This window comes from Heptranchias perlo, chromosome 29 (assembly GCF_035084215.1).
Source record: "Heptranchias perlo isolate sHepPer1 chromosome 29, sHepPer1.hap1, whole genome shotgun sequence".
Taxonomy (NCBI): domain Eukaryota; kingdom Metazoa; phylum Chordata; class Chondrichthyes; order Hexanchiformes; family Hexanchidae; genus Heptranchias; species Heptranchias perlo.
Window position 1 is genome coordinate 15,476,275 of NC_090353.1, and position 24,018 is coordinate 15,500,292.

Here is a 24,018-nt window from a genome sequence, read left to right on the forward strand (position 1 = left end):
TCCCCTATCCTTTGCTTATTGGGCCTGATGTCTAGACTGGTAGGGTAAGTGCCCAGCCTGGTCCCAGGATGCCACCAATGCCCAGGAGGCACCAGGGATGACCCAGGTGTGACTCTCTTCTCTGGTTGCCACCCCCCTCTCCTCAGGTAGGAGATGCTGTAGACTTTGATTAGTGCCTTCCTGTTCAGCACAGCACCAATCAGGAGCCAAGAGGAGTGGGGCTTCCATTTGTTTCTGGTCCTGCTTTGTGGTAAAATCGATTCCCCAGGAATTTCTTTGGGGATTTTCTCCTGCTCCACCACCATAACTTCAACGGAAACCCCGTTTACGCGCGTAACTGGGACTTCCGCCCAAGTTACGGCCTTGGAGCGGGAGAGACCCTGAGGAAATAACTGGTGATAACTCGTAATAACTTTGTTTTTCTACCCTAGGCTCCTAGAGAGTTGGGTTTGCTTTAAATAACTTCCCACAGTGACACGGAGGAAAGCTGATCCCCGGGACCCAGTAGAACAGCATTCCTACAGTGTAATGATATCTCTATCGAGCCAGTCCTTTCACAGGATAAGGAGCCTTGGCTGTGTCAGTGTCTACTCATTTCCTGGGTCCTTGTTATCAGCTGGCCTGATCCCCATCCACCAGCATGTCATCTATTACATACAAGAAAACAATTAGTTACCAGTAAGTACTGCTGCACCTGTGGTCCTTACAGCTCCATTAATTAGTTGTCAAGGGCCACTCTCAGGAATACTGTCCTGGACAGATAGACAGGGCTCTGTGCCTAACACTGCCTCACACAGTGAGCTCCTGATTCCAGTCATGCCGATATGGACAGTTGCCAAATGGACCCCAGACTCTTCACCACAGAAAAGGAATAAGACAACAGACCCAATAGTATGTATGGGAGCTGGAATACCTCTGCCTCCAAATAGCACTCCTTTCCCTTTTTGATCTTTGCTGCTCACTGGAATTCTTTTCTAAAACCACTTCAGTCCTCTCCCCATCCACTCTTCCCCATTAAATTCCTTCTTTTCCTGTCAGCTTCTACCTCTCCCCTTTTAATGTGCTCTAAGGCACCCTTTTACCTCATGAACACCATATTTAGCTGCATCTACTTTGGGTTATGTGCCCTGCCAGTGCCGCTGTCTCTCAATGTTAACCGATTGGATGTGCAGCCGGCAACAATGCCAATGTAAAGTTGCCGGGTTCGGTAAGGCTGGTGGCCGGGAAGACCCACACATTCCGAGCCAACAGCACCTGCATGGTGTAAAAGCAACTTGAACGTAAGTTGTTCTTTTTCACAAGACCCCAAGATAATTACAGATGAGGGAAGCAATTCGGTCCATCTTTGTTCATCTATCCAGAATGACCCTAAAGACCCCCTGCAGCGGCATCCAAATCATTCTTAAATGATTCCAGGAGTTTTGTCTCTACTGTTGTATCTTAGATTCTGTTCCATGTGCTGACCACACTTTGGGGTAATTTTGACTTTGGACGATAGTGTAAAATGGACGATATCGGCTCGGCCACTCGTTCAACTTCTCTCCTGATATTCATTTCCAGTGAAGTCAATGATAATCAGGACAGCTGTCCAATGAGTGGCCAAGCCGATATCACATGTTTTACACCATCGTCCGAAGCCAAAATTAGCCCCAGAGTGTAGAGAACTTCTTGATATCACTCCTAAATTTGCTGGTCACTAGTTTGAACTTGTGGCCCCTTGTTCGGCTCTTAACATTTAACTTAAGGTAATTTTCCGGATGTACCTTTTTCATCTTGTATAGTATCTTATATAAGCTCCATAAGGTCACCTCTCAGATGCCTCATTTTAAGGCTGAAAAACCCAAGTCTCTCCAGTCTTCCCTAATAACTCAGACATTTGATACTAGTGATCAAGTCTTATGGCTCTTCTTTGCACTGCCTTCAATGCTTAAATGGCTCCTTGTACCTTGGTAACCAGAATTGGTACTAAAGGCGTGGTCTGACCAGAGCACTGTACAGTTTCATCATGATTTCCTCTGACATGTATTCTACTGTTTTGGCTCTGTCGTGTAGGGGGGTGGTGGTGTGTGTCCGCTTCACCTCTGACTTCTGAGCGGTCCGAATTGCTCCTACTCCCTGGGTTCTAGACCTTGGACTTATTTGGCGGTTGTGACAAAGTGCAACAGACAACTGGTTTTGGTGCAAGAAACTTAGACCTTTATTCAAGAGAGAAAATACAACACAACAATCTTAACACTCTAATAAAATGGGGAACACTTCAGTACACACGAGGAAAATTACAGTAGAAAGATATCTCACCCGTCCCAATCCCACTATACTGGCTAAGTTGGACTCTAAAGGACCAGAGATAATGCTCACCAAACAAATCCTTGACAGTAATTCACCCAGAGGTAAGTCAGAGATAGATTGTAGAGTGGAAACTTTGCGGATCTTCGGTTTTCTCCCGAGTTGGTTTTCTTTGGTCGCGGTGGCCCAATATTACCCGGTTGATTGGTGGCAATATTTGGTTGGTTGTTTCATAAGTCCCTTGTTGCCGCGAGGTGTCTGATGGTCACTGGGGCTGTTGCTCTGATTTCTTCTTGTGTGTCGGCCTGCTTCTAGAGCTGCTGACCTTCTCCCTGTTGGCCCCTCGCCTTGTTGAACTGTCGCCTCCCGAGCTGTTGAACAGTCCTTTGCCCTTGGAGGTCTGCTGACCGGTTCTCTCACGTAGCGTTCGTGGGTTTTGCCGAAAGCTGCCTTCCTTCCAGAGACAGGCAGAACAAGACAAGCAGCACACAAGTGCCAGCAAGAACCAGAGAGAGAGAGAGAGAGAGGGGGGTTTCGAGTTTCCACTTCTAATAACCCTCTCTTACAATGGTCTTCGACACTTTTTTTAAAAAAAACACTTCATGTCTGTTTAAACAGTTCTTACAAAGTCCTTAAGAATCTTTGATGGCTTTTTGATGGTCCCTCATCATGTTGCAATTGTTTCTCCTGATGGGTCATTGTTAATTCCGATTTTTAGAGCTTGTCACACAAGGTTTCCTTTTGTATCCAACGTCCTAGGTGTTGATGGGTTTTGCTTTAAAACAAAGGCATGGCCCCAGCATGTCTGGAGCAGTTGCCTCTTTCAATGGCCGATTGCCTTTCGAATTAGTGCTGAGTGTCAACCACCGGCTGTAGGTTTTGCATTAAAACAGAGACATGTCTGAAGCAGTAATTCTCCCACATTCCATGTGTGTGTTGTGGATTCGTCTGGTGACCTCTCACCTATCCTTCCATCTTAGGATTTCAGTCAGTGGCTAAAGTTTTTCCATACTCGGGGGAAAAGGTGAATTCCTAGAATTCTTACAGTCGCCACTATGAGGGAGCGAGTCCCTTAAAGGACGTGGATACCTCGAAAAGTACTTTTCCCTGGTTGATGCTTCCTGGTGTGGCGCGTGTGTGAGTCACCCTGAAATGGTTAGAAAAGAGTCCTTTTCTTTAGGGTTTTTCTCCGAGTTTTGGGGGATCTGTGAATTTTGAGAATCTTACAGTAGTTCATCATCCTATCGGCTTTGTTGATTGCTGCTCTGCATTGGTTGGATATGTTGAATGTCAAGTCTACTAAGTCTCCTAGGTCAAAAGGCGAATCTAGGAGTAATGTTCTCCACATAAAGAATGATCAACACACAGAATGGACTTCTGAGTAGAGTATTGGAAGCATTTAAGAGATGATTGGATGCTACTGGGGAGACGGTAGCCTCTTTCTGGATGGACAAACTAAAATGGGCTTAATGGCCTTCCTTATCCATATCTACCTTGTGATTTGGAAACTTGGAGCATCCATTAGGAAAAGAACCTTAAACAAAGCTGAAGACAATAGAGAACATCCCTGGATCAGGAATTCTGGATGATCTGCTTGTGAGGGAGGGAAGGAGAGAATGCCTTGAGTCTGTGGAATGAAGCCTGTGCATGTTATGTACATGAGGCTATACAGAAACTAAGGTCTGATGGTAATGTTTGTGTGCGGTGTTGTTGTCATGTGTCCATTCCGCTCACTTGTGAGTACTTCCTGCTTTGTTGCTGGCCTCACTATTGGCTTGGTGTGTGAGTCAAGCTGAGACGGACTAGCAGCAGAGCCCGTGGGTGCTGGAGTGGAATGTGGGGAAGTGGGCACATCGGTGCACAGCTGCAAAACCCTCCAGCCGTTACGTTCTTGGAGACTGTAAGTGCTGTTTTCTATTTTCATCGTCTGACAGACAAAAGTAGGTAAAGAATAGTATGTAAAGCTCAGTAAAGGCTGTCAGATTTTGCATTCAAAACCACAAGCGTATCCGTAAGAGAGTTTCACTGCAGCTGTTTTTACAGTCGCTTCCTTCTGCAAATTCAAGCATTCTTTAAAGTCAAAGAATTTAAAACCAGATTAGTGATCTGACCCCATGCAGCGTCAGTCTGTAGTTACAGTCCAATTCTTCTGACTTTTTCCCCCTTTTACTCTTACTGGGGTATGAATCATAGAAAGTTACAGCAAAGATGGAGGCCTTTCGGCCCATCGTGTCCATGCCCGCCGAAAAAGAGCTGTCCAGCTTAATCCCACTTTCCAGCACTTACTCCGTAGCTTCAAGTGCTCATCGAAGTACTTTTTAAATGAGTTGAGGGTTTCTGCTTCTACCACCCTTTCAGGAAGTGAGTTCCAGACCCCCACCACCCTCTGGGTGAAAAAAATTCTCCTCAGCTCCCCTCTAATCCTTCTACCATTTACTTTAAATCTGTGCCCCCTGATCACTGACCAACCCCCTCACCCCCCGTTAAGGGAATTAGGTCCTCCCTATCCACTCTATTTAGTTCCATCATAATTTTATATACCTCAATTAAATCTCCCCTCAGCCTCCTTTGTTCCAAAGAAAACAACCCCAGCCGATCCAATCTTTTCTCATAGCTAAAATTTTCCAGCCCAGGCAACATCCTCATAAATCTCCTTTTGTATCCTCTCTAGTGCAATCACATCTTTCCTGTAATGTGGTGACCAGAACTGTACGCAGTACTCAAGCTATGGCCTAACCAATGTTTTATACAATTCTAGCAAAACCTCCCTGCTTTTTTATTCTATGCCTTGGCTAATTAAGGAAAGTATCCCGTATGCCTTTTTAACCACCTTATCTACCTGTCCTGCTACCTTCAGGGATCTATGGACATGTACTCCAAGGTCCCTTTGTTCCTCTACACCTCCCATTTATTGTGTACTTCCTTGCCTTGTTGGCCCTCCCCAAATGCATTACTTCACACTTCTCTGGATTGAATTCCATTTGCTACTTTTCTGCCCACCTGATCATCCATTGAAATCTTCCTGCAGTCTACAGCTTTCCTCCTCACTATCAACCACACGGCCAATTTTTGTATCATCTGCAAACTTCTTGATCAAGCCCCCTGTATTCAAGTCCAAATCATTGATATATACCACAAAAAGCAAGGGACCTAGTACTGAGCCTTGTGGGACCCCACTGGAAACAGCCTTCCAGTCGCAAAAACACCCGTCAACCATTACCTTTTGCTTCCTGCCACTGAGCCAATTTTGGATCCAACTAGCCACTTTCCCTTGGATCCCATGGGCTTTTACTTTTTTGACCAGTCTACTATGTGGGAACTTGTCAAAAGCCTTACTAAAATCCATGTACACCACATTAAAAGCATTACCCTCATCGACCCTCCTTGTTACCTGCTCAAAAAATTCAATCAAGTTGGTCAGACACGAACTTCCCTTAACAAATCCATGCTGACTGTCCTTGATTAACCCGTACCTTTCTAAATGACGATTTATACTGTCCATCAGAATTGACTCCAATAATTTGCCCACCACCAAGGTCAGACTGACTGGCCTATAATTACTCGGTCTATCTCTTTCTCCCTTTTTAAGCAACGGTACAATGTTAGCAGTCCTCCAGTCCTCCAGCACCACACCTGTAGCCAGGGAAGATTGGAAAATGATAGTCAGAGCCTCCACTATTTCCTCCCTTGTTTCTCTTAACAACTGGAATACATTTCATCTGGTCCTGGCGATTTATCTACTTTCAAAGATGCTAATCCCCTTAATACTTCCTCTCTCACTATGTTTATCCCATCCAATATTTCACACTCCTCCTCCTTAACTACAATGTCTGCATCGTCCCCCTCTTTTGTGAAGATAGACGCAAAGTATTCATTAGGAACCATACCCACATCTTCCGCCTCCGCAAATAGGTTACCTTTTTGTTGTCTAATAAGCCCCACTCTTTCCTCTTGCTCTTTATGTATTTATAAAACATTTTTGGGTTTTCCTTAATTTTACTTGCCAGTATATTTTCATGCCCTCTCTTTGCTTTCCTAATTTCCTTTTTAATTTCACCCCTGCACTTTCTATACTCCTCCAGGCTTTCTGCAGTATTGAACTCTTGGCGTCTGACATAAGCGTCTCTTTTTTGCTTTATCTTACCCTGTATGCTCCTTGTCATCCAGGGGGCTCTAGATTTGGCAGTCCCACCCTTTTTCTTTGTGGTAACATATTTACTCTGCACCCCTTGAATCTCCCCCTTGAATGCCTCTTACTGTTCTGACACTGATTTACCTTCAAGTAGCTGTTTCCAGTCCACTTTTTCTAAATTACTTCTCAGCTTAGTAAAATTGGCCTTTCCCCAATTTAGAACTTTTAATCCTGTTCTATCTTTGTCCTTTTCCATAACTATGCTAAATTTAACTGAATTATGATCATTACCACCAAAATGCTCTCCCACTGATACTCCTTCCACCTGCCCAGCTTCATTTCCTAAAACTAAATCGAGAACTGCCCCCCCTCTTGTTGGGCTTACTACTTACTGGCTAAAAAAGTTCTCCTGAATGCAATTTAAGAATTCTGCGCTCCCTACACCTTTTGCACTGATTGTATCCCAGTTAATATTAGGGTAGTTGAAATCCTATATTATTACTGACCTATTGTTTTTGCACTTCTCCGAAATTTGCCTACATTTTGCTCTTCTATCTTCCTCTGACTGTTTGGGGGTCCAAGCAGTGTGACTGCCCCTTTTTTGTGCTTTAGCTCAACCCATATGCCTCATTTGATGATCCTTCTAACATGTCATCCCTCCTCACAGCCGTAATTGTTTCTTTAACCAATATTGCCACCCCCCCACCCCTCCTTTTTTATCCCCCTCTCTCGTCTGAAAACCATGTAACCAAGAACGTTGAGGTGCCATTCCTGCCCAGGTTTAAGCCATGTTTCTGTAATAGCTAAGATATCGTACTTCCACATGTCTATCTGTGCCCTTAGCTCATCTGCCTTATTCACTATACTCCTTGCATTGATGTATATACCATTAAGCACTGCCAAACTCCTTTGTTGTCTAGTTTCTAACCTTTGTTTCCTCTGCCTTCCAAACTTATTTACTAATTTTCTGCCTTCCTTTCCATCTCTGCTTCTCTCCATTTTGAATCTATGCTCAGGTTCCCATCCCCCTGCCAAGCTAGTTTAAACCCTCCCCCACAGCACTAGCAAACCTCCCCATGAGCATATTGGTCCCAGCCCTGTTGAGGTGCAACCCGTCCGGCTTGTACAGGTCCCACCTCCCCAGAACCGATCCCAATGCCCCAGGAATCTAAAGCCCTCCCTCCTGCATCATTTCTCCAGCATTCATCTTCTCTATCCTCCTATTTCTATAATCGCTAACGTGAGGCACCGGGAGTAATCCGGAGATTACTACCTTTGAGGTCCTGCTTATTAATCTCTTTCCTAACTCCTTAAAATCTGCCTGGAGGATCTCACCCCTCTTTCTACCTATGTCGTTGGTACCGATATGCACCACGACCTCTGGCTGTTCACCCTCCCCTTCCAGAATGTTCTGCAGCTGCTCGGTGACATCCTTGACCCTGGCACCAGTGAGGCAACATACCATTCTGGAATCTCGTCTGCAGCCGCAGAAACGTCTTTATGTTCCCCTAACTATAGAATCCCCTATCACTATTGCTCGCCTGACCTTTCTCCTCCCCCCCTGTACAGCTGAGCCACCAATGGTGCTGTCGTCTTGGCTCTGGCTGCTCTCCCCAGAGGAACCCTCTTCCCCATCAGTATTTAGACCTGAATACTGGTTAGAGAGCGAGATGCCCTCAGGGGACTCCTGCACTACCTGGCTGGTCCCCCTTGTCTGTCTGGCGGTCACCCAGTCCCTTTCTGCTCGTACTCTCTTAAGCTGTGGGGTGACCAACTCCTGAAATGTGCTATCCATCAAACTCTCAGCCTCGCGGATGCACTGCAGTGATGCCAGCTGCTGCTCAAGCTCCGAAACCCAGAGCTCGAGCTCCTCCAGCTGAAGACACCTCCTGCACCTATGGTTGTCCAGGACATGGGAAGCGTCCTGGAGTTCCCACATGGCACAGGATGTGCATTCCACGGAAGTGAGGTGCCCTGCCATGCCTCGATTTATTATATTATTAACTAAACTTAACAAAAATAAACTTTTAACTTTAAAAAAAAACACTCACCAGAAAAAAAACACTCACCAGAAAAAGAACACTCACCAGCTACTCACCAACCAGCTCCTTCCCTTGTGCTGACGTTGCTTTAGGTGTTTCTTCACCTCTCTCCCGCTCTCTCTCGCTCCTCCTTTTATCGCCCCCGGCCATCCTCTGTTACCACACCCACGTGTTATGATATGTCGTTCTTGAAGGAAGAAATAAAGACTTGCATTTAGGACGTCCCAAAGTTTTTCACAACCAATGAAGTACTTTTGAAGTGTATTTATTCGCAGTTGTAATGTAGGAAACACATCAGCTAATTTGCACAAATCAAAGTCACACTCAGCAATGAGATAATGACCAAATCATCTGTTTTTTAGTGATGTTGGTTGAGGACACCAGGGAGAACTCCCCTGCTCTTCTTCAAATTGGTGCTGTGGGATCTTTAACATCCACCTGACACAGCAGCCTCAGTTTAACATCTCCTCTGAAAGAATGCACCTCTGACAATGCAGCACTCCCACAGCACTGCACTGGGAGTACCGGCCTAGATTTTGTGCTCAAGTCTCTGGAGTCGGACATGAACCCACAACCTTCTGACTCAGAGGTGAAAGTGCTACCAACTGAGCCACAACTGACACCCTTGGGATTTAAATAATCTGACAGTAAAAAGAGAAGAAGTAACAACCAGATTTATGGTGGTATTAGGCAACTTTATATCCAACGATTCACTGCCAACTTACAAATGCCATCTTGGAGACTAACTTGACTTGTTCAGTCTGGATTCAACCACTTCTTTCTCATTTCTCTCATTGGTACTTACAGGAACATTTGTTCCATTTCCAGGACAAGTACTGCAACACCCAAATTACAGCTGCATGACTGAATGGTAAAGGCTTCCAATATAGTGAAATAACTTGTGTGTTTATTGTAAACCCTAGAAATCTAATCCTGTTCAGCCTAGTCCCAGGGGATCAGTGCCCACCTAACTGGAAGGGATCCATATCCATCCCATTGGAAGAATCTCTCCCTCTTTGCAAGTCCCTTGGCTGAGACTGCTCATGTTCTCTGGTCATGTTGGTTCATTTTCTCTAAAGGTTACTTTTTCCTATACAAGTTATCCCTCAGTTCTTTTTCATTTTATATGTTGTCCTTTTCCTCAGTAACCTGGTACAATCCATCTACCGAGCTCGCTTCAACATCATTTTCTTTATCTGCCTCAAGTAACAAGTTCTTGTTATGAATCCATGGGCGAGAGGCCAAGGCCTAAGGTGGAGGACACCACTACACAGTGAAAGAGCAGCCAAGTCAGGAAGTAGTGATTAGGAAAAGTTAATGCTGAATTTTTAAAAGCCTGCAATTGTAGAAGGGAAGACTGAGGGAGGTGAGGAGTTCCACAACTTTTAATATCCTGAGAAACAATGAGTTAGAAAAGGAGACAGCGTGACGAGTCTTGATTTCAACAATGTTAGGATGCAGGGAGGTGCAAGAACTTTTTTTAAATTTCAAAATATACTTTATTCATAAAATTTGTAAAGGTACATACAATGCAATTCAAGTCATGCTTCAAACAATACAATACAGGTCATACAATTTGCAACGGTACATACAGTACAATTCAACGGTCCCGGTGCAATCAATACAGTTATGCACCATACATTGTACATACAGTTCATGGTGTACAGTACAAGGTGGGGTGGCCTTACACGCTGGCCTTTCCCCATAGAGCCTTTGCGTAGGTTGCACCTCACCTCAGTGTGTTCTGCAGCACGTACTCCTGCATCTTGGAGTGTGCCAGTCGGCAGCACTCGGTCGTGGACAGCTCCTTCAGCTGGAAGACTAGCATGTTTTGGGCGGAACAAAGGGCTTCCTTCACCGAGTTGATGGTCTTCCAACTGCAGGTGATATCTGTCTCAGTGTGCGTCCCGGGGAACAGGCCGTAGAGCACAGCGTCCTGTGTTACTGAATTGTTTGGGATGAACTGGGACAGATTTTTTTTTAATTTCAAAAATATACTTTATTCAGAAAATTTGTAACAATACATACAATGCAGTTTCCATATCACATTTCAAACATAGACAATACAGATTATACAATTTGCAAAATACATAAAGTACAGTTCAAATATGATTCAAACAATACAGTTACACATCGTACATGATAATTATAGTTCATGACACTCTAGGGTGCTTCACTACATTACAATCAATACAGCTTATTGACTACAGGTACATTACAGGTGCATTATGTTTCATTACATTCATTTTTCATTTTATATTCTGCCTGAGGGGTTTTACCCTGTTTCGAGCCCCTGTTTCGAGCGGGAGGGCTCTAAACGGTGGCCTTTCCCCACAGAGCCTTTGCGACGGTCGCACCCAGCTTCAGTGCATCCCTCAGCACGTAGTCCTGGACCTTGGAATGTGCCAGTCTGCAACACTCGGTCGAGGATAGCTTCTTGCACTGGAAGACCAGCAAGTTTCGGGCAGACCAAAGGGCATCTTTCACCAAGTTGATAGTCTTTCAGCAGCAGCTGATGTCTGTCTCTGGGTGCATACCTGGGAACAGCCCATAGAGCACAGAGTCCTGTGTTATGGAGCCGCTCGGGACAAACCGAGACAGATACCACTGCGTCTCTCTCCAGATCTTCTCAGTGCGGTGGCACTGAAACTCCGAGAGTGCCTGAAGGATCTGACGGGAAGGGCCCTTCTCACCACCAACCAAGCTACGTCTTGGTGCTTGTTTGAAAGCTCTGGCGATGAGGCGTTCTGCCAAATGACTTTGACAGTCTGCTCAGGGAACCAACCGACAGGATCCACCATCTCCTTTTCCCGCAGGGTCTCAAGGATGTTACGTGTGGACCACTTGCTGATCGGCTTCTGGTCAAAGGTGTTTTTCTGCACAAACTTTTCTACGAAGGACAGGTGGGGCGGAACGGTTCAACTGGATGGAGCATTCCGTGCCAGGCCCATCCTTCGCAACACCGGGGACAGATAGAACTTCAGCACGTAGTGACACTTTGTGTTAGTGTACCGAGGGTACACAGCTTGATGCAGCCGCACACAAAGGTGGCCATCGGGATGAGGGTGACGTTGGGCATGTTTTTCCCCCCTTTCTCTGGAGATTTCTACATCGTGTCCCTGCGGACACGGTCCATTTTTGATCTCCAGATAAAGTGGAAAATGGCTCGAATGACTGTCGCTGAGCAGGAGCGAGGTATGGACCAGACCTGCGCCATGTACAGCAAACACCAAGAGCACCTCGCACCTGGTGACCAGGCTCTTTCCCACGATCGAGAGGGATCGCCGATCCCACAGTCCCAGTTTCTGCTTAACCTTGGCAATCCGCTCCTCCCAGTTTTTGGTGCACGCCCCGGCCCCCCCGAACCAGATCCCCAGCACCTTCAGGTAATCCGACCTGACGGTGAACGGGACAAAGGATCGGTCGGTCCAGTTCCCAAAGAACATGGCCTCGCTCTTGCTACGATTTACCCTGGCCCCCGAGGCCAGTTCGAACTGGTCGCAGATGCTCATCAATCTGCGGACCAACAGCTGATCCGAGCAAAAGACGGCGCGTCGTCCATGTACAGGGAGGCCTTGACCTGAGTGCCTCCGCTGCCTGGGATCGTCACCCCTCTTATGCCCGCATCCCTCCTGATGGACTCGGCAAAGCGCTAAATGCAACACACGAACAAGACGGAGGAGAGAGGACAGCCCTGCCTGACTCCAGATTTGATCGGAAAGCTTTCTGATTCCCACCCAGTTGATTGAAACTGCGCTACTGATGTCTGTGTAGAGCAGTTGGATCCAATTGCGGATTCCCTCCCCAAACCCCATTTTGGAGAGCACGTCCATCATGTACGTGTGGGATATTCTGTCAAAGGCCTTCTCCTGGTCCAGGCTGATCAGGCAGGTGTTCACCCCCCTGTCCTGTACGTAGGCGATCGTATCCCTGAGTAGCGCCAGGCTATCAGAGATTTTCCTGCCGGGTACGGCAGGATGATATAAATAAGAAATGAAAATTTGGAGAAGGAATCATCTTGCTACCTGAGGAACTTCATGTAATTCAGCTATTTAAGTTCCTATAACCTTCAGTCATTTGAGTTTTCTATAAATGTCTTCAGTAATAAGTTATATTTAAACTTCATCTGTTGATTTGGTATCGCTTTTTTAATGATTTATTTTGGTGGATTATAAGCTCCTGAATGAGTCAGTGACATTTTTCCACTTTGGTCTTCCCCGTGATCAGCATAAAGGAGTGACTAATCCAATCGGAAGTGACTGCCAGTATAAATTTGTGGCAATAACCATTTCCTTTGGTCGTGTTTTCTTATTAAGCTGTGGAACTCCTTGCCTCTCTCAGTCTTCCCTCCCCCTACAATTGCAGGCCTGCAGTGCAGGACACTAAGTTTAGAAAGGGGAAGCAGAGGCGACATGCTTTCATGCTGACAGTCAATGTCACCCAGTTCACGTTCAATTGTGAGCAAAAAAAATCGCGCGGGGTTTAAACTTGCCAGAATGCATCTCAACAAAGCTTTTCTGCCTCCCAGTTCCAAAGGTCAGTGTATCAATTGAAACAGTTTGACCTGTGGTCTCTGACCACTTCATTCAAAGCCGCATTTCACAGCCAAGCCCTGTCCTTTGTCCCTCCCTTCCTTCCGTCTCCTCTCCTCGTGTTATCCTTCATTAATAAGGGTTCTTTTTCAAAAAATATACTTTATTCATAAAATTTGTAACAATACATACACTACAATTGTCATATCACATTTCAAACATTCACAATACAATTTGCAAGATACATAAAGTACAGTTCAAATTTAATTCCAACAATACATCGTACATAATTACAGTTCATGACACTCTAGGGTGCCAATCAATACAGCTTATTGATTACAGATTCTTTACAGGTACATTACATTTCATTACATGTTACTTAAGGGTAAATGCACATCTCACACCTGCAGCTGCAGAGTCCTGACGGGAAATGAGCAGGTCACTGAACTGGACTGTGACCATTTCAAACATCCTGGGTGTGGTGGAATATCACATTGAAGCTCTGCTTCATTTTTAAAATGTTCCAAGAGAGATTACGATTCAAAAAATTTCATTTGTCTTAAATCAGGAGTTTGTGCTGAGTTCTCCCGGTGAATTGGTCAACATTCAACCCTCAACCAACGCCACCAAAACTGGTCTCTCACCGCACTTGCTGCTCCTGGGACCTTGCTGTGTACAAACTTGCGTTTGCCTACATAACAACACTTCAGAAGTAATTCACTGGCTGTGAATCAAAGGCAGCTTCTTTAAATTGTAAGCATTTTTTTTCTTCCTTTTAGGTCAATTATTTTTACTCAACTGCAGGCGAGGTGTTAGAGTTTGGGATCATCTCCGGGCATTTCTCCTGCGATAACCTTGGCGGAAGGTCAGCGGAAACCCCAGACAAAACCAGCTAAACGGGGTTTCCGCTGACCTTCCGCCGAAGTTACAGCAGCCGATTAGGGGAACAGCCCGAGGGAAATTCCTGCCGATCATGGAGCTGTGAAGATTAAACAGTTTCTGTGTCAGTGTCTTGTTATTTTCCCAACGAAACAGTAAAAGCAAATAATAAAAATCGCATCCCGGCTCCGCTGACAGGACAAACTTGTGAGTTTGGGATGTGATCTGCAAACTCACCGTGTTTAACGACACCAAGTTATAGTCCAGCAATTTTATTTTAAATTCACAAGCTTTCGGAGGCTACCTCCTTCCTCAGGTGAACGATGTGGGAACGATTTTCCACATCGTTCACCTGAGGAAGGAGGAAGCCTCCGAAAGCTTGTGAATTTAAAATAAAATTGCTGGACTATAACTTGGTGTTGTAAAATTGTTTACAACCGTGTTTAACAGCAGCGACAACTTGTATCTATAAGGAACCGTAAAGAACAAGCCAAGTGTGCTTCGCAGATGGACGGATGGAGAGGTGGATGATCACCATTTAGACCCCAACCGTGGGGATGAAAATCAGTGCAGGCAGGAAGGAATGATTCCTGCTTCCTCCGCAGCACTTTCCTCGGCCGCCTCCCCCAGTTCAAGTTGTGTGTTGGACGCGTTGCCATAGAATATAGTTTCTGCAGCCACCGGATAGGGTTCACGGTGAAGAGACTGGGGAGCAGGAGAAAGCTCGATTCACTTTGCTTGCTACCGGACTCTCTGCTCACCTGCATCTGTTCTGAGGATTTAATTCCGAGACGCTTTGGTGTAAAGTGTTAGTGGAGATGTAAGATTTTTGCACGCACACTATTGATTCTGCTGGCCTTGTTCCTTTTAACTCACTTTATTGCTGCAAAAGATTCTGCTTACTGCTCCGCGTATTGAAATAGTTTTTTAAAAGAAGTATTAAAATTGAGTTTTCCAAGTAGATCTAATTTTTGGAAATGACGTGCATTTATCGCCCTGTTGGGGAGCATTTGTGGATCAAGTCAGATTTTCTTTGACAGAATACAGTGGATTCCATAATCCTGGAAAGTACATCAAATAAAGTGCCGAAAAAACTTTTCTCTTGGGGGGGAGGGGAAATGCTCCCAGACGCCCCAAGAAAAGTAAATGTAAATGCCAACAGTACTTGTGTTCCCTTCAGAAATTTCTAAATCTACTACTGCTATACTTTGTATTTTAAGGTGTCAGCCTTGGTAGCACTCTCGCCTCTTAAATCAGAAGGTTGTGGGTTCACCTATTCCAGAGACCTGAGCACAAAATCTAGGCTAACACTCCAATGCAGTATTGTTGGAGCCTCCATCTGCCTTCTCAGGTGGATGTAAAAGATTCTATGGCACTATTTGAAGAAGAACATGGGAGGTGTCCTCCGGTCAACGTTTATCCCTCAACCAGCATCACTAAATCTGGTTATTTATCTAATTTGCTGTTTGTGGGACCTTGCTATGTGCAAAATGACTACATTTCAAAAGTACTTCAATGGCTGTGGAGCACTTTGGAAAGGTGCTACATAAACGCAAATTCTTTCTAATTGTTTTTCTTTGTGATATAAGTGATAGCCCACCTGGGTTACAAGCCCACGTCCCACTGGACTTTCAGCATATTTACCCATTCTTGTTTTCACATGTTGTAAGCCTATGTTCAAGGCTGTTTTGAAATGCCAGCTCTTTTGAAATGATTGATCAACTTCTGCTATTTTCCTGGATTAGTATGTAGTTGGATGAGTTAAATCAGGAAGTTGTGGTTACGTGATTTCACAATTGTGTTTTAAGAGCCTGTAGATTGTAGGAGAAATGATAGACTGAGGGAGACGAGGATTGCCCCAGTTTTGAGGTCCTAGGAAAGCGTGAGTTAGAGTAGGAGATGGTTCGATGAATCTTATTTTCAACACGTAAGGATGCAATAGTGTGGGGGGGTGGGTGCAGGAAAAGGATGTAGGATGTGGTACTTGGAGTTTAGGAGGGACAAGACAGTAAAATCAAATTCTCTCCATGCCTTCCTAGAAATATATCACTGAAATATAGCTATGGTTTTATCAGACTTGTCCCTCCACTATCTCGGGAGCATGTAGGCAGCATCTAAATTAACTTGCTACTGGACGACCTGGAAACATCCACTTTAATTAAATTTTTTACAGCAACTCATTTTAAGAAAGAAATGCAAACAGAAAAAGCTGGGAATACTCAGTCGGCTAGGCCAGCAACTGGGGAAAAAAAAGACAGGTTAACACTTTGAACAGTGAGGCCCATTCAAAACATTCACCTTTATTTTTCCTTCTTTCTGCTGTGCATTTTCTGTGTTTAATTTCAGAAGTCCAACATTTGTACTTTTTTTGTATCTCACTGCAGACGTATTTTAAGTCATCTTCTGAAGCCATCACTGTGATATTCTGGCATTGTGTGGCAAATCTTTGAATCTTACGAGAGCTGACGCCAGGTTCTGATGCTGGAGGTAAATTGTGTTCCCAAGGCAGTGTTTGCTACGAGCCTCCGTGCACGTGTTCTGACTGCTGGGCCGAGATAACATCGCCCATTGGAGCCACATTCCAGGCTGGGCGGCGTGGATCTCTCCCAATGTACAAGCAAGTCATTTTCACAGAGTGCAGGAAACATAAAAACCTTGTTACACAGCAATAAGGGAAGCGATTAGATTTGTTATTTTAACCTTCTTTGCCCACCCATGGATTACTTAGAAGCTTTTTTTCAATTACTATTTCCGATTTCTTTGAAGTCACTTTTGTTGCTGGACTGATTGAATAACTAAGTTGCACTCTCTCTCTCACAGTCGTTCTGATCTCTCAGTGCTACTGAGGTCAGACTTCCTCTGAATTTCCTTTTCTTGTTTCTTCTAAGCTCTAAATGCCCCCATGCTACACACACTTATTTCTCATTGTGTGAAAATTAAGACTCATTATGTGGCTTCCTGCTCTAATTCATTCTTTCGTAGGGCCTCTAAACCTCTTTGCCTCCCTCAGGCTTCCCTTCCTCCTACTATCGACAAAATTTTAAATCCCAATTTGGTGTCACCCGACCACTTCTTCTTGATTGACTACTTCTCTCTTACGCTTTCCACCATTGGTGATGTCATGTACTGTGCATCTTAGCCCTTCACCTTAAATAAAGTTGACTTACTGATAGGGTGGGATGAAGACGGGTGGGAGAAGGCTCGTGTGGAGCACAAACACCGGCATACACCAGTTGGGCCAAACATACTGTCGTTTCTATGTAATTCTATGTAAACAAAAGTATAAGTTACAGAACTCTGCACAGCGACATCAGTTACACAAACTAAATGTCAGCATTTGGTAAAATACAGGAATGACACACCACCAAAAGTCACATGTTTTGTTGGAGAGAACTCATTTTCTATCACTATATTGTAAGTCTGATTTACCAACGTGCCACTTTATTGAAAAGAAGTCTTTCACCATATCAGGCAGGCTAGCACAGATCTGTATCAGCTTGGCTCAGTTGGTAGCACTCTCACCTCTAGGTCAAGAAGTTGGTGGGTTCAAGCCCCACTCCAGGACTTGAGGACATAATCTAGATAGACACACCAGTGTAGTACTGACCAGAGATGCTATCCTTCAGATAAGGCATTAAACTGTGGCCCATCTGCTTGTTCCAGTGGCTCATGTGGATGTAAAAGATCACATGGCACTATTCAAAGAAGAGCTGGGAGTTCTCCTGGTGTCTTGGCCAACATTCCATCCTCATCCAACATCACAGGAAAAACCATGATAATTTATTCCACTGTTGTTTATGGAAGTTTGCTGTGCATAAAACGGTTGCTATGTTTGCCCACATAACAGCAGTTCACTGTGCTTCAAAATAATTCCACATTACTCACCTTGCTGATGTTTTTGAGATATAAGGTGCTATATGAATGCATCTGTTCTTTATCTGCTAGCCGCAGGAAGGTGCAGTGTCCATGCCTGGCTGGAGTCCTATCTCCCCACAACAAACATGGCTCAAACACCTCTGGCACAAATGCCATCAGAAAGAGTGCTATTTAGAGCTGCCTGCAACTGGGGAGACACCAGCTAGTTTAGGGCAACCTTTTGGAAACCCTATTGCAGTCCTGGGTGAGATCAGCTATTGCAGGATTCAAACTTCCTCGCCCGAATGACTGAGTACCACACCAAGCAGGACATTTTTCAACTGAGCCATCGGGGTGGCTTGGGTGATATCTATAAGCCATTCAATCTTAGCTTGCATGGTTTGTGCTGTCATCTGAACAGCCTTGCAGCCCACTCCTAGTCAGCTGTTTTTTTTGTGTAAATGTACAGTGCCACATTACAAATCAAAATAGAAGTGAAAGAGGATCCTGTTGTAACATGTATCGAGACTAACACTCCCCTCTTCCTCATTACCTTTTCATTTGTTCCCTCAGGAAAATAATTCTTCAGCGCTTTGAGCTGGTCCATGAGGAGGCAGGCGACTTGAGATGGCATCGGTGAGTTGCAGTTAAGGATTCTGTAACATCCTCAGTGCTGATTGACTCAGCGAACCCATGAACAGGAACAGAACAGGATCATTTGGAATGTTTTTGGAAGTACGCATATGTGAAGGTTGAGTGAGAACAGGACTGGGCTCTGCTGTAATATGCCCTCCCCCCACACACTTGTGCAATGTTTCATTGACTTCTCACCAATGAACTATCATGGAAATGTTAATTGAATTCAGCTATTTGCGTAAGTTGCTTATCGATGTGAGATGTTAGCCCTGGGATTCATTTCCATTTACACAGTGATCAGAGACTGAGCCTGTTTTGTGCCCTTGGGGCACTGCTCCTTTGGGCCTCCCAGTAATATGGAGATAGTTTGGATTGATAGAGAAACTATTTCCTCTGGTGGGGGAGTCCAGAACAAGGGGGCGTAACCTTAAAATTAGAGCCAGGACGTTCAGGGGTGATGTCAGGAAGCACTCCTTCACACAAAGGGTAGTGGAAATCTGGAACTCTCTCCCCCAAAAAGCTGTTGAGGCTAGGGGGTCAATTGAAAATTTAAAACTGAGATTTATAGATTTTTGTTAGGCAAGGGTATTAAGGGTTACAGAACCATAACAGGTAGATGGAATTAAGATATAGAGCAGCCATGATCTAATTGAATGATGGAATGGGCTCAAGGGGCTGAATGGCCTGCTGTTCCTATATTCATATTTGAAGAAGAGATCCCTTGGTGACTCAGTAAATGTCCTGCCCACATGGCACTGAGACATGCAGACCAGCAAGGCTCCCGGTTTGTTCCTCTGTCTATGCTGAGTTTGCTCATCTCAACCAGGGAAGTGGTGGGCGGCTACAGACAGCCTCAGTGCTACTTGGCTAGGGAGCGGGGGGAGAAAAACAGCTAGCATCCACTGTCCAGTGACTCCTGCTGGAAAGTGTTGTGTAAATTGGGTGAGGACGGAGCTGGGCTTGGCTGTGATTGTTCCCTCCCCCCTTCCCAGTCCCACAGTCAAATACTCTACTGACACTCACTGCCCAGGCTCAAACTTCAAGAATGGCCTTTTGGACAAGGTTCTGGAGTGCTGCAGACACCCATTAAACTGTACTCCAGCAAGGGGAGGTTGGGAGAAGAGTGGGAAAGAACAAGTGTACCAGTGCATTGAATTTATAAATCCACACGTCAATTCCTCGTGACAATGCACCTCCATGGAATTGAACGAGGGTGGCTTTTAAAATTGGAGGCATTTAACCAGAGTGTGGGACCAGACCAATATCACATTAAAGGCTGTGAAAACTTCCACCTCTGCAACCTCAGTATTATCACCATGAGATGGTAAGGCAAGATCCCAAACACTGAGTTACTGGTTCATGCCAGCCTGCTAGGGATTGAGCCAGTGCTGATCGAGACCCAACTAAGATGGTTTGGGCAAGTCTTGAAGATGTCTAACGACATGATTGTCTTACATTCCCATGGAGGGTGGTTTGAATGTTTAAGTTCATGTGGATAAGAAACCAAAAGACTTTTTTTTATTAATTCTCAGAATGTGGGCATTGCATGTATTACCTATCCCTAGTTGCCCTGAGAAGATGTAGTGGGCCTTCTTGAACCACTGCATATAGCAGTTTTGTACAACTGAGTGGCTTGCTCAGCCACTTCAGAGGACAGTTAAAAGTCAACCATATTGGTGTGAGACTGGAGTAACACATGGGCCGAACCGGGTAAGGAGATTAGTGGACCAGTTGGGTTTTTACGACAGTCCGACAGCATCATGGACACCTTTACTGATTCCAGCTTTTTATTTCCAGATTTTTTAAACAAGAATTCAAATTCTCAAACTGCAATGGTGGGATTTTAAATCACACCCTCTGGATTACTAGTCTAGTATCATTACCACTATGCTACCGTACCCTGGGCGAGATCAGTATAGAATGCTGGGAGCAGCTTGCTGCTGAGTGGTCGCCAAGGCAGATGCCACTTTGAGAGACAGGGTGCTGAGGTGGAACGATGAAGAAAGGAAAAAGAGAAAGACAGGCTGGCAACCAGACTGGAATAACAAATTCATAATTCACCAATTTCTCTCCCCTAATTTTCACTCCTCCCCATGAAGTCATTGACTCCTTATTTGGGTTATGGTTTCAGAGGTGCCTGTGGTAGTTCAGCCATTCTTTATGTGTCAGCCTTGATGGTGAGTCTTTGCAAGCTATTCAACAGCAGGGTGCATCATGGTCGATATCCGCACACACACACATTTTGTAACAGGAGTCATTGGATAACAATCAGAAGCAGGAACCCAGGCTGATTTTCAATGCGAGGGTTGCCGAGGCCAATTGTGGAGCCCTGGCTGCCACTCTGGCTGGGATCAGTCAACTGTTGACCTCCAACTCATTGATTGCTCTGTACCTGGTAGTAAAGCTTTCAAATGGGAAGTGCTGGCCTCTGATTAATAGTTTGGTGAGAGGCTGTTTGATTCCCAACTATCGCAGTATAAACGAGCTATTGTTGTTCACTGCTCCTTTAATTATATTTAGTAATGCTATTGTTTAAAATTACATTTTTATTTTATTTCTGCAGAAAGGCTGGGTTCCTGGGACACAATGTATAGCTAAGTGTGACCACAAAACGTCAAAGAAAGATGAGCTATTATTTCACAAAGGAGACATCTTGACTATTATTGAGGTTGTCAACGTGAGTATAAAACAGCTAGAAAGTGTTTGTATTATCCCCTTACATCTTGATTCCTGTTTGGGGGAGGGTGTTTCTTTCATAATTTGTGATATGAAGAGTGAAAGGTGTCACCTTGCTGTCTGGCGCACCGTGTGAATGGAAGGTATCACTTTTACACTTTGTCCTTTTGAACGGCTGTCACTGCTCCATAAAAATCTACCAACTGAGGAAAGTGGCTCATGTAGACCTTTGGTTTGTAATTTCTTCTCCCCCCCTCCTCCTCTTCCTCCTCCTCCTCCATACAGTACACATCCCAAAGAGTTCTCCTATCCACACATCCCAAACAGCATCCACACATCCCAAACAGTTCTCCCATCCCAAACATCCCAAATCAACCCTCCCATCCACACATCACAAATCACTAAAAGTAGCAACACATGTTAATAAGGCCATACAAAAAGTAAACAAAGCACTGGGGTTCATTTCTAGAAGGATAGAATTGAAAAGCAGAGAAGTTATGTTAACCTTATAGCAAACCATGGTTAGTCCACATTTGGAGTTGGCTGAGGGGTGACCTGATAGAGGTCTTTAGATTATGAAAGGGTTTGATAGGAACATAGGAACAGGAGTAGGCCATTCATCCCGTCGTGCCTGCTCCGCCATTTGATAAGATCATGGCTGATCTGTGATCTAACTCCATATACCTGCCTTTGACCCATATCCCTTAATATGTAGAGAAGATGTTTCCACTTGTGGGGGAGACCGAAACTAGGGGCCATAAATATAAGATAGTCACTAATAAATCCAATAGGGAATTTAGTAGAAACTTCTTTACCCAGAGAATGGTTAGACTGTGGAACTCACTACCACAAGGTGTAGTTGAGGCGAATAATATAGATGCATTTAAGGGGAAGCTAGATAAACACATGAGGGAGAAAGGAATAGAGGGTTATGCTGGTAAGGTTAGATGAAGAGGGGCGAGGTGGATGGTAGGAGGCTCGTGTGGAGCATAAACACTGGCATGAACCTGTTGGGCTGAAGGGCCTGTTTCTGTGCTGCACATTTTATGTAATATGTAATGCTATGTAATCCCAAGCAGTCTAAAGAAACCACCAGTCCCAGGTTAGATTAAAAAGTAAAAACTGCAAATTCTGGAAGTCTGAAATAAGAACAGAATGTGCTGGGAATACACAGCAGGCCCATCAGTATCTGAAAGAAATGATAGGTTAACATTTCAGGTGGGAAACATCTGTCAGAGCTGGTATGTCAGACTGGTGAAGAAGCTTAAGCGCAAAATGAGAAGAGGTCATGTGTCCTTTCAAACCTATTTCTTCCACAGTCGCACACTGTCGGTTTAATCACAACCCCCCAGGAGAAACCCAGGCCCAGATCTCAGTTAAATTTGGGATTTGAAGCTAAGGCTTCCTACTCGGGACTCTTAATGCTCAGCTGTGTAGGGGTTGCCATCTTTAAATCTTAACTCAAAATAGAACAAATCTGCACAAATTACAGTGCCAGAGAACGATTTTAATTCCATGCCTCAAATCTAAAGATGAAAAACAAATAAATATTTGGTAAAATTAGAGATTGAACAAAGTAGCAGACCCCAACCCTGGTTAGGAAGTGTTGGTTAAGTGAGACCACATTTAGATTTTAAAATGCGCGTGGATTGCAAGAAGATGGGAAAACTGAGGAAGGTGAGGAGTGCCTGGGAAATAATGAACTGGAGTAATAGATACTACAAGTTGATTTCAAAATTGCAAGGATGCAGGGAGGAGGGAGTGTATGTAGGATGGGGTATTGGGAGGTTAGGAGGAAGAAGAGAGAAAAGTTTAGCACTGACCAAAGTAGTATCAATAAGAAAAAGTGACTGAAAAAATAGCAATGGGAGAGAGAGAGATGTTGGAGAACAGAGGTCAGAGAACTATCATAACTATAAAATCTCGGTTCATTAGTTACCTAGCTGTGTCCTTTCTATTGTAACCAGAACAAAGGTTGGTACAGAGCGAAAAATAACAAGACTGAGGTGGAAGGCCTGATATCTAGAAGCAACGTACGTGAGCGTGAGGCCATTCGGGTTGACCCCAACATCAGTCTGATGCCGTAAGTACCTTTTCCAGTTATTAGCCTGGATTTAGAGTGATAAATGTTGGCCAGGACACCAGGCGAACTCTCCTGATCTTCCAATAATGCCATGGAATGGCAGACAGTGCCTTAGTTTAACATCTCATCTGAAAGACCAGTCTAATATTCCCTCAGTGCTGAAGTGTCAGCCTAAGTTATATGCTCAAGTCTTGAAGCCATGACCTTCTGACTCATAGGCAAGACTGTTACTACTGAGCCAAGGTTGACTTCCATGAATAGCACTGGCAGCTTGCCTATTCAACATAAATGAGGCCCGACCTCAAAGATTGATTGGGCTTCCCGCCGACTGCATTGGGTGAGTAGATGAAACACACCCCCTCCCTCCCCGATGCACACTGGAAATGAAAATCACCTCCACTCTTGTCCAATGTTGGGATACACTCCACTTAAACCTAAATGCAAAGAACTTACATGAAGGTCTGGCAAAACCAAGGGTTAGTATGCATAGAGGCACTGCTGGCGTTTAACCACCTAAAAACATTCTTTTTACTAGCACAGCACGCTGATAGACTTTCCACTGCTTATGCAGCCAGGGTCACCCATCCTGCTAGGACATTGACCAAATAAGATTATTTTGAACTGAGTGGAAAGAGTCCCAGTCGCCTGTGACAGGTAAACACCTCCAGGTTCCCAATAATGAGCCACGCTGGCTGGAGCATGGGAGTACAGCAGACCCGCCTGGCTCAGTTGTTAGATTACCGAGTTTTTCACAAAGGATCCGCTGGTATCAATCTCCCTAGATCTCAGATGGGTTATTTAAGGAAGGTTCATCTTCGTTCCTTGAGGAAAGACTTCTCCTCAGTGATCTAGAGCTGAGAAGCTGTAAGAAATATTACACGTGAGGCTGCCTCCTCC

At 44.6% G+C, this 24,018-nt stretch overlaps 1 protein-coding gene across 7 annotated transcripts in view; it reads left to right on the forward strand.

The window, feature by feature from the left end:
- matk (megakaryocyte-associated tyrosine kinase) overlaps positions 1 to 24,018 on the forward strand; it is a 72,088-nt gene that overhangs the window by 17,370 nt on the left and 30,700 nt on the right. The window contains exons 1-6 of one of the 7 annotated variants that reach the window (XM_067968145.1): positions 4,074 to 4,186; positions 13,561 to 13,745; positions 16,256 to 16,358; positions 18,300 to 18,362; positions 20,926 to 21,039; positions 23,006 to 23,121. In XM_067968145.1, the coding sequence (XP_067824246.1) occupies positions 18,354 to 18,362; positions 20,926 to 21,039; positions 23,006 to 23,121 (239 nt within the window). In that variant the 5' untranslated portion in view covers positions 4,074 to 4,186; positions 13,561 to 13,745; positions 16,256 to 16,358; positions 18,300 to 18,353. The other 6 variants (XM_067968144.1, XM_067968146.1, XM_067968143.1 and 3 more) reach the window with 6 other exon arrangements.